Raw genomic sequence first — 15,260 nt, 5'->3', positions numbered from 1 at the left:
TCCGTTTAGATTCTCATGTAGACGGACTCAGGCATGGCTCCCTTCCGGTGGCACGAGGATCCTGCCATTGTAGAAGATGGTGCATCGCTATCATCAGGGGCATTGATCCTTGGCTTCAGCTGACGAGGGAGTTTCCAGATTTCCTTGTCAATCACCCATGTGTCGCTGTGGATTTGGAGTGACCTGGAGCTAGGTAGAGTGACTTCAGTACCCTCCAGGCCAAAAAGAAACAGCTTAGAAGAGTCAAAATTCGAATCTAAATCTATACGGGTTACAAGTACGGAAGATTTCAAATCTTCCTGGGGTGGAAAAGAGAGTAAGCCAAGAGATGTTCATAGATGTAGACAGGAAAAGAGTTATGTACATATATGTTGTGGAGTGTGCTAGTCCTAATTAGGATTTGCGTCGATGATCGACGCCGTCAGCATTTGAACGTATCTACCTCATACAGTCGTGAAATGATCCTCGATGCAGTCATTGAATATAGACGCCCGTAGATAGGGTTAAAATATTGCTTCAATCTTAGAGGGCAGGACCCCCTGCTCAGCGAAGTAAGTGCGAGGCCGACCCTAAAATATACATATATGCTACGGCCTGGAATCTGCGGCAATATTATCTCGGTCCCTCTATATCCAAGACCCTAAGGCTACAATCGAAGCAAGACTAGCACTTTGTTAAGGATTTAAGGATCGCTGCTACTCATTAATTGCCATCGTGGAGGCTTTCTCTGGTACGAGTGAATGTTTTTTTTTATATTGCCACTCAAGCGTTACCCCGGGGACCGGTCAGTGACACACTGTCAGGCTCACCATGGGTCGAGCCAACTCCTTAGAGACAGCAGATGAAAGCGGACTCCACGCTTTTGATTCCTTGCATTTTGTATGTCAAGAGGCACTTTCCTCCAATCACTCACACTGGTGACGCGCTTATCATCACGCGCTTATCGCCCCTTGTTTTCGCTCCGTCCGCTTTTCAACATCCCACCACCGAAGTGTGTTTGCGCTCTTCTTCATCTATTTACCATCGCAACTACCTTACTGAAATCCGTATGTTGTTCTCCTTTTGCGCTGCTCTGCTCTGAACCCTGCCCCGCGATTTCCCGCGTTCCGCCTTTCCTTGTGGCCCACACTCATTTGCGATGGGCACCTACAATCCATTTGGCTTTGTCATTTGCACAGATCTATGGCATCACTCTACCCTTGTCGCAATCGCTTTGTTTATTCAGGCCTGATATTAACTTGCGCATGGTAGGATCTGCTGCTAACTTCCATCGGGGCTAGTGGCATCTCGAATACAAGTTTACCCTTTCTCCTATCCGCCGTTGACATCGTCGCATTTTGATTGCTCTCAATCGTTCATCGCATTCATAACCATCATTCTGTCTATACCCTCCAGCATCTAACCCGAGCTGAGTTCGATCTCCCGGCGTTAATAATGGAGGCGAAGGCAGCGGAACTCCTGATAGCCTTCAAGAACCCTAACCTCTCTGTTGACTCGAAGATCACCTACCTTTCAAGTGTCAAATCCGATATCAAACAGAAAAATGTTCCAGAAGGAGCAATCCGACCAATTTTTGAAACATTGCGCCTTGCTATCAGTTCTCAACATTATTCCGTCCTCGGGGCGGGCTTTTCCACACTCGGCCACCTTCTGAAGCGCCTTGCAATCCAAGACCAGCAGCAATGGATTGTTCACCAGGCTCAAAATTTGTATCCCATTCTATTGGAACGTCTGAATGATCAAAAAGAACGCATAAGAGCCCAGGCTGCTTCAATATTCACCGAGCTGTGGTCATTCGCAGGTAGTGAAGTCGAATATCATGTCCTGGAAGTTGCGCTCGTTGGGAAAAATAATCGGGCCAAAGAAATGAGCATGCTTTGGCTGGCAAACGTAGGGTTTCTGCACCCTTAAAGTCATGTTTCAGCTACTAATGTGGACTTCTAGATGACGAAGCACCATGGTTTGTTGTTCCGCCAATATGTTCCTTCTCTGGTTGCGTGCTTAGAGGATGCCGATAGCGCCGTTCGAGATACGGCGAAGTTGGTCGTGATTGATCTGTTCCGGTGGGTGACTATATCTATAACCTGAGTGTTTATCGAATACCTCTAACAAACCTCAGGACTGGCCCTGGAAGAGCGAAGTCTGACCTACAAAAACAAATGGCGGCGCGCGGTGTGAGGAAATCCATTGCAAATGCTATTCTCTCAGGCATAGGTCTAGGGTCCATTGAACCAGAGGCTGCATCTTCTACACGCCCAATCTCTAGGGCTGAACGTTCGATTTCAGTGATGTCTTCACGTTCACATGCTGCGGACTATGCTGATGATGGTCAGTATTTTGATCTTTATCTATATCATCTTGCATTTTTTTAAACACTTGTGCTAATTCGACTATAGATATGGAGCCTATTAAGAGCCGCCCAGCTTCTAGAGCTCACCGCGAGCGACCGATGGCCTCATCCGTACCTACAGAAGCACCGATTGTCCACCGACCTCACACACCGGGCCCGAAACAAGCACCTCAACAACCGTTAGCAGATGACGATGGCTTGGAACCATTCGATGTTGCTTCAGCGAGGGATGTCGATGATCTTGTGCGTGATATGTTGCCCTGGTTCGATGGAAAAGAATCCGAGGACAATTGGTCTAAGCGGGAGAAGAACGTGATTCTGTTTCGCAGATTGACTCGAGGCAATGCGCCACATGAATTTTCGCAAAACTACATGAGTGCAGTAAAGACACTCCTTGATGGGATCTTCAAGGTTGTCAATTCTCTACGAACAACCATGTCTAGCAATGGAAGTCTCCTGATCCAAGATATTGCACGAACATGTGGCCCTAAAATTGACTCGATGGTTGAGATTATCATGCAGAACTTACTGAAGCTCTGCTCGGCGTTGAAAAAGATCGCCGCGCAAAACGGAAATCTCGCTGTTGATGCGGTCATCAACAATGTTTCGTTTAGTATTCGCCTGCTGCAGCATGTATCCTTCGCAACCCAGGATAAGAACGTTGGGGTCCGCTTGTTTGCCTCTGGATGGCTGAAATCCTTGATCATTCGACAGGCTCACCATAAAAGCTCAGTGGAACACGGTGGCGGAGTTGATCTGATTGAGAAATCTATTATGAAAGGGCTGGGAGATGCCAACCCGGCTGTGCGTGAGTCAACCCGGAATACCTTCTGGACGTTCTACAGTGTGTGGCCAGAGAGAGCCAACGCGATAGCCGACACATTGGATCCTAAGTCGCGGAATTTGTTGGAGAAGGACTCATCAAATCCTAATCCACCCTCAAATGGCGCACCTGCATTACCTGCTAAAAGCCCTGCGAAGAGTCGCACGGCTTTACAAGAAGCTATTGCTGCTCGGAAAAAGGCCCAGATGCCTTCTCGACCCGAGTCGGCTCAGCCAGCCTTTGCTGAGGCGAAATCATTAGCTCCTGTCTCCAGGTCTACTCGAAGTGTACCCACTGGCACTCCTCTCTCATCTTTGTCTTCTGCACCAATGAGACCTGCTATGAAGCCTCGACGAGCCGAATTGAGCCGTCCTGCGACCGCAGATCCATACGCTCGCCGTCCTGAGTCACGAACCCAGTCTCACAGTACCCAGTCGACTAGACATGGAACCCTCTCCCCTCGGGCTGTGAGGTCCAAGCCATCAACACCTACATCGAAGGCTCCTCCGACGGCGCCTCGTACTCGGCCACATGAGTCCGCGCAGCCTGCTACAACTAAGGGCAGACCTAAGAAGCTCGATTTGTCCAAGTCCAAGTCTCACAATGACCTTAAGGCCGCGAGTCGCGCTCGCAGTGACTCAAATGATAGTGTGACAAACCAGCTGTCTGCAAGAACTCCCCGCCAGGAACATTACCTCAGCCAAGTAGAGGACCGACTTTCACCATCATCTATCCAGCTCGAAAGCCCCCCACTTCACGCATCACATCCTGTTCTGTACTCAGCCCCGGATGGCCCTCATGCCGACTCGGTTCCTGTTGACCAACCGGAACCAATGATGCTGGAAGAACCTTTCGTTCCCGCACCTCAACCTTATCACCATGAAGCGGATCCTATAATGTCTCAAGCCCCCGTGTCTCCCGTCCCCGGCCATTCAGACCTAGACTTTGCTCGTGCTCCCGAATCTGTCACCAAAACACAGCCTGAATCGATGGTCATATATGAAGATCCTACCACTCCCACTGCCATTGAAACTAAGACTGCTGGCTATTCTGCGTCGATTGAAAGAATGTCTCCTTCAAAGTCCCCCAGTCGCCCCGATCAATTTGAGCAAGACGAAGGGGGGTCTCGGGCTATCTCTGAGGATGTTCCAGCCCCGACGGTCGCGTCTGCTAGAAAGCCTACTCCTGATTTGGCCCCCAATCAGGAATATGTGATGAACTTTGGAGTTCGAACTCCCTCTCCAGCGCGAAGGGCGCCACTTCAACCAAGCCCATCACCAACTAGGGGTCGTGTCCAGCCAGCGGCTTCTCATGTATTTGACATGGAACCTGTGCTTCCCCAGGAGTCTCATGTGGGGACGCACGGCAACGAGGACAACAATGAGAATGCGACTCCACGCCTGACCAAGATCGTAGACTTACCTGCAGTCCCGCGGTCTGCTGCTAAGCCGAGTACGCTCGAAGAAGTGGCAGCCAATGAGCCCACACAACGATCTCCAGAAGCGAGGCAGCGATCATTTGAATCGATGTCTCGATCAACACTGTCTCACTCGACGTCACTGCAGTCGATCATGTCTGAAGATTCCACACGACGCACTCGCAAGTGGGGTGAACGTCACCGCAGCCCTAGCCCGCGTTCCAAAGACCCGGGTAATGCGAAGGAAATGATTCACAGAGGCCTTGGCCGCATTCTATCCCGTAACATGGAGCCTTCGGGATATCGAAAACTGCAAGGGCTCATCCAATACCATGGCGATGAGATTGTGTCTCAAAGCCAAGACTACAATGCGATGTTGGAAGCTCTACTGGCTGAACTAGAAGCGACACCTAGCAATCGCAAGGATCACGATGCGAAGACCCAGGTACTGGCAACTATCCGTTCCATGCTCACCCGGACTCGAGAGCACTTCCACCCCTATGACATCCGCGCCATGGCGGCTATCATTCGGGCTCGCCGCCACTATGAATCTACTTCACACTTTGTCACTTGTTTGGAGGAAGTGGTAGAAAAACTCGTGTTTTTGACATTACCCGAGACAGCAATTGCTGGTGTTCTGCAAGGACTAGACCTCGGACCCGAGGCCGAGAAGGATGAGACGTACCGTTCCACCATACTGGGTCTGAGTACTATCCAACGGGCGCTGTCACGTCCCGGCGTTGATATCGATGATGAACTCCTGGCTCGCATTGGCGCTGTGGTGATGCAGCAACTCGGGCACCCGCGCCCTGGTGTCAGGAAGAATGCCACTGAGCTCTGCACATTCTTGAACATCACCTTCGGATCGGAGCGAGTGCAAAATGTTACCCAGCCTCCCCGCGAAGGGTCTCTCAACCTGCTTACTTATTTCATGGCCCGACGAACTCAGTAATTGATTCTCTCTTCGGCTCAGGACTACATGTTTATGTGTTCAATAAACCTAGCGTGGTGGCGCGTGAGGCCGTGGGACTTCCGGTGTACATAGGTTCTTGTTCCATATTTCTCTAAAAATGTATGTTTATTGCCCTTAATTCCTGTACTATATACACGATATGATGTAGGGAGAATGGAGTACGACGGGATCAATCTTTTCGGGAGTGATACCACTCGATCCCACCAGCCCTCGAATACGGAAGTCCCTTGACACTCAATTCTTCATAACAGAACCGATGATCCCCACTAACAGGCTCCTGTCAGAAGGCCCAGGACTCAGCGAAGCACCCGGAAGCCAGCAGTTTCAAGGCTTACAGATGCCATTACATCGCCGTAGAATGAATGGCCTTGCAAATCACCCGTGCATCGGCATCAAAGCCTCAGCTTTTCCCAGATTATCAACCTGAGTAGATCTGGCGTGCGATCTACTTCTCGGCCCCAATGTATCAGACTAGTGTCATTCATTAGTCGCCTGAGACTTGCTTTTTTGTTTAGAATTGGAATTGGGATTGGGGTTAAGGGGATTGTGGTTCATATACTGTGATTAATTAGTTGTGATTGAAGGCATGGTATGTTTACTATAGATTGCCCATGAGATGGTAGTGATCGGTGGGGACGACGGCTTCACCGGAAAAGTAGCCTTTGTAGGGCTTTCTGTTTCTCATCCTTCTGTGTAGACGAGGAAAATTTGTTCAACTTGACAAAAGTTGGAGAAAAAGCCGACGATTTGTAGACTCAAGGTACCCATCCTTTGCATAATATCCTTTTTGTGACGAATATGTGGCTCCATGTGGTTGGAATCATACAAATGCTATTCCAGATTAACCTAGAAGCAGACAAACCAAAAGAAATCGGGTGTCCTGTATGTCAATTTAATATGCGTCATGATCAAAGGGATGAATAGGAAAATCTCATTGCTCTCATTACGTTAGAAACATGAGTCTGATCGCGGATTGATCTCAGATGCCCAAGAACCATTTCGTAAAGACAATGCATCCATGTTAAGTAACTAGCTCAAGAGCAAAGCTTGAGCTGGAGAAAAGAAATAGAAAACGCAAGAAAGAAAGACCACAGTATCTTGGAAGAGATGGGCGTCTGACGACTTCTCTTCAACGGCATGATCCGTTTACTGCTCTGCGTCGTTATCCTCAACCACCTGCTCTGCCTCATTCTCCTCGCTCAACTGCTCTGCCTCGGCCTCCTCATTTGCCTGCTCTGCGCCGTTATCCTCGCTAGCCTGCTTCTCGCTGGCAGTCTGGGAAGGCTGATTGTCCTCAAGCTTCTTTCGAAGACGCCAGAACTTCTTGCCAATGGTGGTGGTCGACATGCCCAATTCCCTGGCCACCTCTGTAGCCTTGAGCTATAAGAAGTAAGACTTGCAGTTAGTAATGATTAAATTGTACCGTGCGATGAGGGATAATTACGTCAATGCCACCAGAGAACTTGATGCAAGTCCAGAGGAACATCAGATCCTTTTCAGCGGTAGACTCGCCCTTCGTCAGGCCCTTGACCGGGGTGCTCTTGGCTGAGGCGTTCTTGACTGGGGTACGCTTAGCTGGGGTGCGCTTCGCAATTGCATCCTTGGTCTTCTTGCTCGCCCTGGGGGTGGAGGGAGACTCGGAATCAGCAGATCTCTTGGGAGCCATGATGATCCCAGTTTAGCCTTCTTGTATGGATGAAGAACGGTATGGAATAGATGGAGTTGGCAAGGGTTGCGCTGCAAGAGGGACCTTGAAGTAAGGAAGAAGAAGTAATTGGATCGGTTTGTGTGCGAAGTCCTCTCTTCCTGACTTACTGTTGCTTCCATCTCGGCCTTGCCCGCCTTTATTCTGTTTGCCCTAATCCCTAATCGTTCCTTGTGCACACCTGAACCAATGAAGTGGTGTGTGTGCGAGATCCTCTCTTCTGACTTGCTGTTGCTTGCATCTCGGTTTAGCCTGCGTTCACACTGTTCACGCTGTTTTCCCTAATTGGTCCTCGCGTAACGGCTGAACTATCTGAAACAGATGATTCCCCTTTACAGAGGTATGACGTATCTAGTGCTATGACTATCTCGTTGATCCATCGCCAGGAATCTTATAAACGACTGTCGGTAGCTGTCATCTGGCCTGTGGTTGAAACCCTAGGTAATGTCTTCATCATAGATTAGTGGCTCTTTTCCTCTCTGCCTTCTCTTGTATCCGCATGCACCTCCCTTTCTCTGTCAACGCCTATGCTAGTCCTTACTCTTTTTGGGCACACTATAGTTGTTGATTGCCTGGTTTCTTTGAACGATGCTCTTCATAGAGACGAATATGTTCTAAATGGATATTTTCTCTTCTCATCTATAGAGGCAAAAACAGGCTTGGGTTTATTAGTCCAAGACAGCGTCGAAGGATTCAGATACCCAGCCTTGGATGCGGATGAAACCTGGAAACGCGTGTTGTTACGCGTTAAATGCTGTGCTTTGGTCGCTTAAATATAAGATCCAGTGTCAATCTGTCAGCCCTTTGGCGTTAGGCTAACGTGTTTAGCCTAACGCCAGGGGATTTTTGGTCTGTTGATCGTTTCCGGCCAATGTCATAATTTGCTTTTTCTCCATCTTTCTCTTTTCCGTCTAATGTCCGCTCTCCTTTGTCAAAGTTTTTTGTTTTAAGATGATCTATTTACGGCAAGGCCTTTCATATACCTTCCGTTGATGGAAAGCTTGCAATACTTCACCACAATAGTTGATCATGGCTAATCACCTTTGTAGCCATTACTACAGACTAAGACTTCTTCGAGCTCGTTACAGACTGTGTTCACACTTGCTCAATGCGATAAATGAAGCAAAGGCTTCATGCACAAAGGCATTGTATCCTTGGTCCCCGGACTTGCCTTTGAACACATAAAGACAACAAAGGACTTCTTTGACTTGAGATCTGATATGAAGTATCTCAGGTCCTGCATGTATTGTCACTCTATGCCATATAAACAGCCCCTCTGGCCTCGAAAATGATACGTGATCATTATATCATTAGCATTTGATCTGCGGTAACCTCAACCCCCAGCATCCACAGCATTTACTAACAACCAGACCAAAGGGTTCAAATCTACATATTTTCCACACATATTAATCAATCATGGGTGACCCTATGGACAACGAAGAACCCAAGCGCCCTAAGCGTTTCCCCAATGAGCAGGCCATCATCTGTGAACCGGAAGATGAAGTCCACCGTCGTCGATTCCGCACCGGCTCCCCCCCAGCAACCCTCCTCTGTGAATTCCCCGATCCCGCCCCCAAGGCCACCCTCAACCAATTCCGCTTCGAGCTCGTCCGCGACAAGGGCGCCGAGCCTGGGCTGTTCGGCTATCTTGGAAAATACGTATGTGCCACCCACCTCGTCTGGAGCATGTGTGCTGCTCTTGCGGATTGCAATATCGACCCAGAATGGACCAAGACTTTTGAGATGTGGCGTCCGCAGTGGCGGGAGTTCTCGAAGAGCTTTGAATACCATGGAAACACGGAGCGCACTGTGGTTATTGCTCCCTCGCCGGTTCGTGAGATGTGGATCCAGCGGCCTGATAATAGGGAGGTGTTCAAGCTTCGGGTTGATTATTTCCAAGAGAGAGAGCGTGATCGGGATGATTTGGATGATCTTTGGAAGTTCATGCTGAAGGTTCCCCTGAAGCAGATTGTGGATAAAGCTTTCCTTATTACCCTCAAGCATGAGTCTTGGTTCCCCTATGAATAGCGTGTCTAAATATTGCTAACGGTGTGTAGGTATCAATGCTCCATTTTCAGACAACTACGCCGGCTTTTACCTGGATCTTCGACGCTATTCTCGGTGAGTGATACCCTTTGGTGTACTAACAGTAGACTTTGTTAAGATTAAAAAAAGAAAAGAATTTTGCTGATTTCCTGGATTCATACACTGACATATAGAATCAAGTTTATAGCCTAATGTAGTATATGGGAGAAAACTCTTAAGTAAAACGAATCAACTGACTTGCGAACTGCGTGACAGGTAGATACCAGTGTAGGTAACTTGACTAAAATTATGGCAGAAAATCAACTTTCCATGATCGTATTATGTGGTAAAATCAGGAGAATCAGGAGAATTATGAACCTTTGTGACGAGCTAGAGTTGGCAAGATTCTAGAACAAGTCGCCAGATTTTCCTAATCGGGCGAACCTCCTCGGCCAACTTGCCTGGACGGTCAAGACGATTACGGAAGTTTACCCGATCTCCGCAACATCGGGGAAGTGGCCGGGGTTGACTGACGTTATGTTACTCCACGTTGTCTCTGCCCCTCGGAAACACGCCGTGCTACGCGGCTCAGATACCCGCTGACAGGCGTAATCGTCAAAATGGAGGAGTTAGCGGGGAGAACATGCGATATAAGAACTATCAACAAGTCAGAAAGAAACAGACACCAGGTCATCGTTTCGTTTGTCGGATTGTATTATTATAACACCGAGACAAGCTATTGTGAATATCATCAAGATGGCAACAACACTGACAGGTGGAAACCCGCACATCATACAACTGCCCAAGGCGACTGTCCACGCACCCTGCGACCCGCAGACCATCGCCCGACGATGGCTCACGAGTCTTGAAACCCAGCTCTCCTGCCCAGAGACACTGAACCTTAACGATTTATTCCATGCTGAGTCCTGGTGGCGCGACATGCTCGCCCTGGACTGGGACATGCGTACCGTACATACAGCCGCTGAGATTCAAGACTTCCTGAGCAAGCAACAGCCCCAGGCTCGGCTGTCCAAATTCCGACTCCAAGACACAGGCAAGTTCCAGCCACGCTTGGAACAAGTCGCTGATGGACTGAGCTGGGTTTCGTCTATGCTTTTCTTCGAAACTGCTGTTGGCACTGGAAGCGGCATGCTGCGTCTTACTCAGACAGAGGATGGAGCCTGGAAGGCCTATGCCATGTATACTTCGTTGCAGGAGCTGATCGTGGCCCAAGAAGCATTGGGAAAGCGTCGTGCTGAGGGGACGACAGAATCGATGCCAGGTGGTCTGGCTGGGGGCACATGGATTGAGCGGAGGAATAGACAGAGGGAATTCCTAGATGAGGAGCCCACTGCTTTGGTCGTTGGCGCTGGTAAAGACAACCCTTTCTTGGAATTTACGTCTGTGACAGGGAATGCTTACTTTTGAACAGGCCAGGCTGGATTGAACATGGGTGCACGCTTGCAGAGCCTCGGCATGTCTTGTTTGATTGTCGACAGGAATAAGCGCGTCGGTGATAACTGGCGTAATCGATATCGGGTAAGTTGCACCAAAAGAGCTCAGTGATACCATGACAAGACATATTGAATGTTGATCATGCAGACACTGGTCACCCACGACCCAGCCGAGTACACGCACATGGCCTATCTACCCTTCCCACAGAATTGGCCACAATTCACACCCAAAGACAAACTAGGTGACTGGTTTGAAGCATATGCTAGCATTATGGAATTGAATGTCTGGTTGGAGACCTCAGTTGTCTCTGCAGAATACGATGATGCTGTAGGACAGTGGACAGTCGTTGTCGTTCGTGGCGATGGGCGTCGGCGCACCATAAAACCTCGTCATCTTGTTTGGTGTACAGGACACTCGGGCGAAGCACTTGTTCCATCATTCCCGGGACAAGAATCATTTGAGGGAAGAGTTTACCATGGAACTGAGCACCGAGATGCATCAGAAAGCGATGTTCGTGGCAAGAAGGTTATCGTGGTAGGAACTGGTAACAGCGGTCATGATATTGCACAAAACTATTACGAAAACGGAGCAGATGTCACTATGCTCCAGCGCAGAGGCACATATGTGATCACTGCCAACAAGGGTGTTTTTATGATGCACAGTGGAATGCATGAGGATGGAGGATATGTTTTCTCCATAGCGCTTTCCTGTCTTTCTTTCCCCCTCACCTCACCCCATAATGATAACAATCGTCCAGTCCTCCAACCGAAGAATGTGATGTCGCTGGCGAGAGTCTCCCGTGGCCTGTTCAACTGGCTTTGAACGTACACATGACGAAGCGAATCGCAGAAGCCGAAAAGGATACCCTAGACGGACTCCGTCGAGCTGGCTTCGAACTTGACTTCGGCCCAGACGGGGCTGGTATCTCACGGGCATACTTCACCCGCGGCGGAGGCTATTATATTGACGTTGGGTGCAGTCAACTTATTATTGATGGCAAGATCAAAGTCAACAACAACCCAGGCGGCATCAATGCCTTTGGGAGCCATGATCTGCTTTTGGCGAATGGCGACTCCCTTCCAGCGGATATTGTTGTCCTAGCTACAGGATACGACAATATGCGTACCTCGGTGAGGAAGGTCTTGGGCGATAAAGTCGCAGATCGGTGTTCCGATGTTTGGGATTTGGATGCAGAGGGTGAGATTCAAGCTGTAAGTTCTTGTGCATCTTTGGTCACCACCGGTGACTTTCTGATCCTCTATACTGATCACCTTTCTTCAAGATGTGGCGCCCCAGTGGTCACCCGGGCTTCTGGTACTTCGGCGGAAATCTCGCCTTGTGCCGAATCTACTCTAAGTTTTTAGCACTTCAGATCAAGGCTGTTGAGGCAGGTCTATCCGAAGGAGTACGACAGTAGATGGAAAGAAGTCCATTGGATATGTCAATTTTTGTGTTATGATATTGCCAGGAACGTCTTTAGAATTTATACAATGGAACGCCCTGATTGGCTAGTGTCAAGTAATCTTATTAGCCAAGATGATTCAAGCGGAAGACATAAATCAATTCCGACGACCGAGGAACCAAGTCCGATATATTTTTGAACACGCATAAGAGGCAGTGATATCGACTTTCCTAAAATGGTCGATCTGGCCGGTACACGTGACCGGCCATCGACCGGACAAATGTATACCCATCAGTCAGTTGGGAAGGATTGGGGCCAAACCATAGTCCACGATCGATAAACATCGGCAGAGATCTCCAATCCCTGATGCGTGGCTTAATCACGCTCTTTTGTTAATGTCCAAGAATCATCACCATGAGCGAAAGAGGGTCGGAGATCGTGTATCGAGCGGAAAATGTTCCGATTCGGTTCTTTAAGGCATGTCGATGGTGCAGGAGACAGAAGATGCGCTGCGATGCGCATAGCCAAGTCCCTTGCTTCCGCTGTCGCTCTGCCGGGCGAGATTGCATTTTGGATCCCATCGACGGTGGTCGACGACGAAATGACCGTCGGCGGAAAATAACAACACCAGCAAGGTGACATATCTATATACAGTAGCCCTTAGTATGTGAAACGGCAGGCTAACATATTACTATAGAAATCAGAATAATGCTTCACCGCTGGATCGGAGGACTGGATATCATACTCCAGCATCAAGAGAGCAAGGGTTTTCACCTGCTACTGTGCAAGATGGTGGTTACGACACCCCAATTGATTCTTTACCGGGCTCCACTGGCTTAAACACTCTTCAACGGTCCTATACAGCTGACCAGAATGGACCGGAGTCCCAGCAGCTGAGCCCTAATGAGATGATCGCGCCGGCGTCAACAGTGCACTCTATGTCTGTGAATTTGCTAGGCACAGATAATGTGAGTTAAACTCAAACTAGTTGTGCATCTATGCATCCTCGATCTGACCGAGTCAGATTTTCATGGAAAACTCCACAAGGGGTGACCCTAGAGGTGATGTCATTGCTAGAGGAATTGTGAGTGAGGAGCTTGGTCGTATCATGTATGAGAGGTATGTGAAACTAAACTCCAACGAAAATGCAGCTTATCTTAAGGTTATGATATTGGAAACTAATTCATTTGTGCAGATTCACTGGTGGGTCGAAAAACTTTCTTCCTCTCTTCGACCCGATTAGAGACACATTTGACTCTATCCGATCACGCTCACTGTTTTGCTTTACGGTGATTATCTATTTGGCTAGTCGCGCCGTGACCGACTTGCGTGGGGATACACATATGCAACGTGTTCTTCAAGACGAGGCCCAGCGTTTGGCCGAAGACAGCTTCTTTGAGAGACCCACCAAATTAGAAACAGTTCAAGGAATGATTCTCCTGGCTGCATACTCCGAAAAGACCTGGTTCTCCATTGCTCTCATTCTTCGCACAGCCTTGGACTCGGGGTTGGAAAAATCATTGGACACTCTATTGTCCCAAGAAAATGTACCCCGAAGTTCGCTTTCGGCATCAATGGCTGACCGTGAGCTAGTCTGGAAGACAAGAACGTGGTTAATCAGCTTCATCTTAGAGTTGGACGTTGCTTCCGGCACTGGGCGCAAATCACGCATAGCCGAAGTTGACGTTATAAAACTGCGCAAATTCCTCGACTATCCACTCTCACTACCCTGTGACATGCGTACTGTGTGCATTATTGAGCTTCATCAACTTCGAGGTAAGGCTAAGAAGACGAATGCTGTTTCTACAACTAACACGTTCTAGGCAGCTGTCGTGTGATCATTGACAGCGCCTCAACCATTAGCGATATTACGTCGACAGAACTACCGATCCTGCTGACAAGGTTGCAAAATTGGTGGGCAACGTGGGACGAAATCCACGAAAGTGAGCTGCTCTTCTCCCCTCGCAACCATTTCACTTAAAGCGTGTCTGACTCGGATAAAATATGAAGACAATGGCTTCCATGCAGGAGCTTTTCAACGCAGCAGCCTTAAGATCATGCTTTACTATGCCAAAATCTTTGTCTTCTGCGCTTCTCTGGCACGAATACAAAAGTTGGAGCCCACCGACCCTGACTCAAGCCCCGAAATACACGATCAAAGTGTGACAAATCTATGGCAGTCTCTTGTGACAACTATCATGGATCAAATCGTCTTCTTGATTAACGAGCCGTCTTATCGATGTCAGTTACCATGGGCGCCAACCTACCCAGCTCTCACAATTGCTTTCGTCAGTAAGTCGATCATCCACTCATTCGGCTCCATAAAATTTGCTAAGACAGGGTTAGCAACATTTGCTCTTCGGATTGCAAGATGGCGTCCAAATCTGATCAATCAAAGTCTATTACTCGAAAGAGCAGAGAAGATCTGCGATTTTCTCAAGCAACCGCCTTATCCCGACATTCACCGCACCGTCTCTATCTTTGTGAACTATGCACGCGCCTTGATTGCCAGTCAGCGCCCACAGAGCAATCATGGTACAGATGTACCTCTCATGTCTAATCAAAGTGGTGGACCCTCATTCGAGGGACCTGAAAGCCCCCTGGTCAACGGCCCGCCTCCATCAGGAGTGGGTCCCCTGGACGATCTGCGCTACAAAAATGGCCCAAGCATCCAGACCGAAAAAGATTCGAATATGGCCTCAATGTCCAGTAGTGATTCCTCGGCAGCGGCCAAAGCGCTCGCATCTCGGCTACCCGGCACGATGGAAGCACCAAATTGGACCGTGTCCAACTCCATTGCAGATTCATTCGGGCTTTTTGAGGAGGGACAGAACGATCTCTTCGATTTCTTGCCCATGATGCCTTCAATGCCACAATAATACTAGGATACCCAATTCACCTTTATCACGTTCTAGACTGTCTAAACTCCACTATTGAAACTTGTTCGTAACCTGCACATGGGTCATGATCTAGCCTCGTAGATCAAACCTGACTCAGGGAGTCTAGTGTACACTAAATTGGGCCGCAACGCGCAACGCAGTTTGTTTTCGAAATTCACATGACAATCTTTTAGTCACAAGAGTCGCGGTTTCCGTTGAAAATGCATCCAC

General features: G+C 48.7%; 5 protein-coding genes across 5 annotated transcripts; 4 read left to right on the top strand and 1 right to left on the bottom strand.

The window, feature by feature from the left end:
- Positions 1–1,434: 1,434 nt before the first annotated feature.
- Positions 1,435–5,542, top strand: N7457_000408 (uncharacterized protein; the record flags this gene model as incomplete). Its single annotated transcript, XM_057171476.1, has 4 exons — positions 1,435–1,890; positions 1,945–2,063; positions 2,120–2,328; positions 2,397–5,542. The coding sequence occupies 4 exons, from the start codon at positions 1,435–1,437 to the stop codon at positions 5,540–5,542; spliced, it is 3,930 nt and encodes a 1,309-aa protein (XP_057035379.1).
- A 1,167-nt stretch (positions 5,543–6,709) lies between these two features.
- Positions 6,710–7,229, bottom strand: N7457_000407 (uncharacterized protein; the record flags this gene model as incomplete). Its single annotated transcript, XM_057171475.1, has 2 exons — positions 6,710–6,943; positions 7,008–7,229. 2 exons carry the CDS (start codon positions 7,227–7,229, stop codon positions 6,710–6,712), a joined length of 456 nt encoding a protein of 151 aa, XP_057035378.1.
- Positions 7,230–8,684: 1,455 nt separating this feature from the next.
- Positions 8,685–9,296, top strand: N7457_000406 (uncharacterized protein; the record flags this gene model as incomplete). Its single annotated transcript, XM_057171474.1, has 1 exon — positions 8,685–9,296. The coding sequence occupies one exon, from the start codon at positions 8,685–8,687 to the stop codon at positions 9,294–9,296; it is 612 nt and encodes a 203-aa protein (XP_057035377.1).
- Positions 9,297–10,049: 753 nt separating this feature from the next.
- N7457_000405 (putative flavin-binding monooxygenase) lies at positions 10,050–12,165 on the top strand (the record flags this gene model as incomplete). The annotated part of the gene is made up of 5 exons (XM_057171473.1): positions 10,050–10,665; positions 10,726–10,832; positions 10,896–11,416; positions 11,506–11,959; positions 12,031–12,165. 5 exons carry the CDS (start codon positions 10,050–10,052, stop codon positions 12,163–12,165), a joined length of 1,833 nt encoding a protein of 610 aa, XP_057035376.1.
- Positions 12,166–12,564: 399 nt separating this feature from the next.
- On the top strand, positions 12,565–15,029 carry N7457_000404 (Zn(II)2Cys6 transcription factor; the record flags this gene model as incomplete). Its single annotated transcript, XM_057171472.1, has 7 exons — positions 12,565–12,785; positions 12,848–13,118; positions 13,175–13,269; positions 13,346–13,926; positions 13,974–14,093; positions 14,161–14,442; positions 14,497–15,029. The coding sequence occupies 7 exons, from the start codon at positions 12,565–12,567 to the stop codon at positions 15,027–15,029; spliced, it is 2,103 nt and encodes a 700-aa protein (XP_057035375.1).
- Positions 15,030–15,260: the final 231 nt, after the last annotated feature.

This window comes from Penicillium paradoxum (genome assembly GCF_028828445.1).
Source record: "Penicillium paradoxum strain IBT 22861 chromosome Unknown utg000002l_segment0_segment0, whole genome shotgun sequence".
Classification (NCBI taxonomy): Eukaryota; Fungi; Ascomycota; class Eurotiomycetes; order Eurotiales; family Aspergillaceae; genus Penicillium; species Penicillium paradoxum.
The sequence above is the reverse complement of the archived record's forward strand: the minus strand, read 5'-3'. Positions and strand labels throughout refer to the sequence as shown.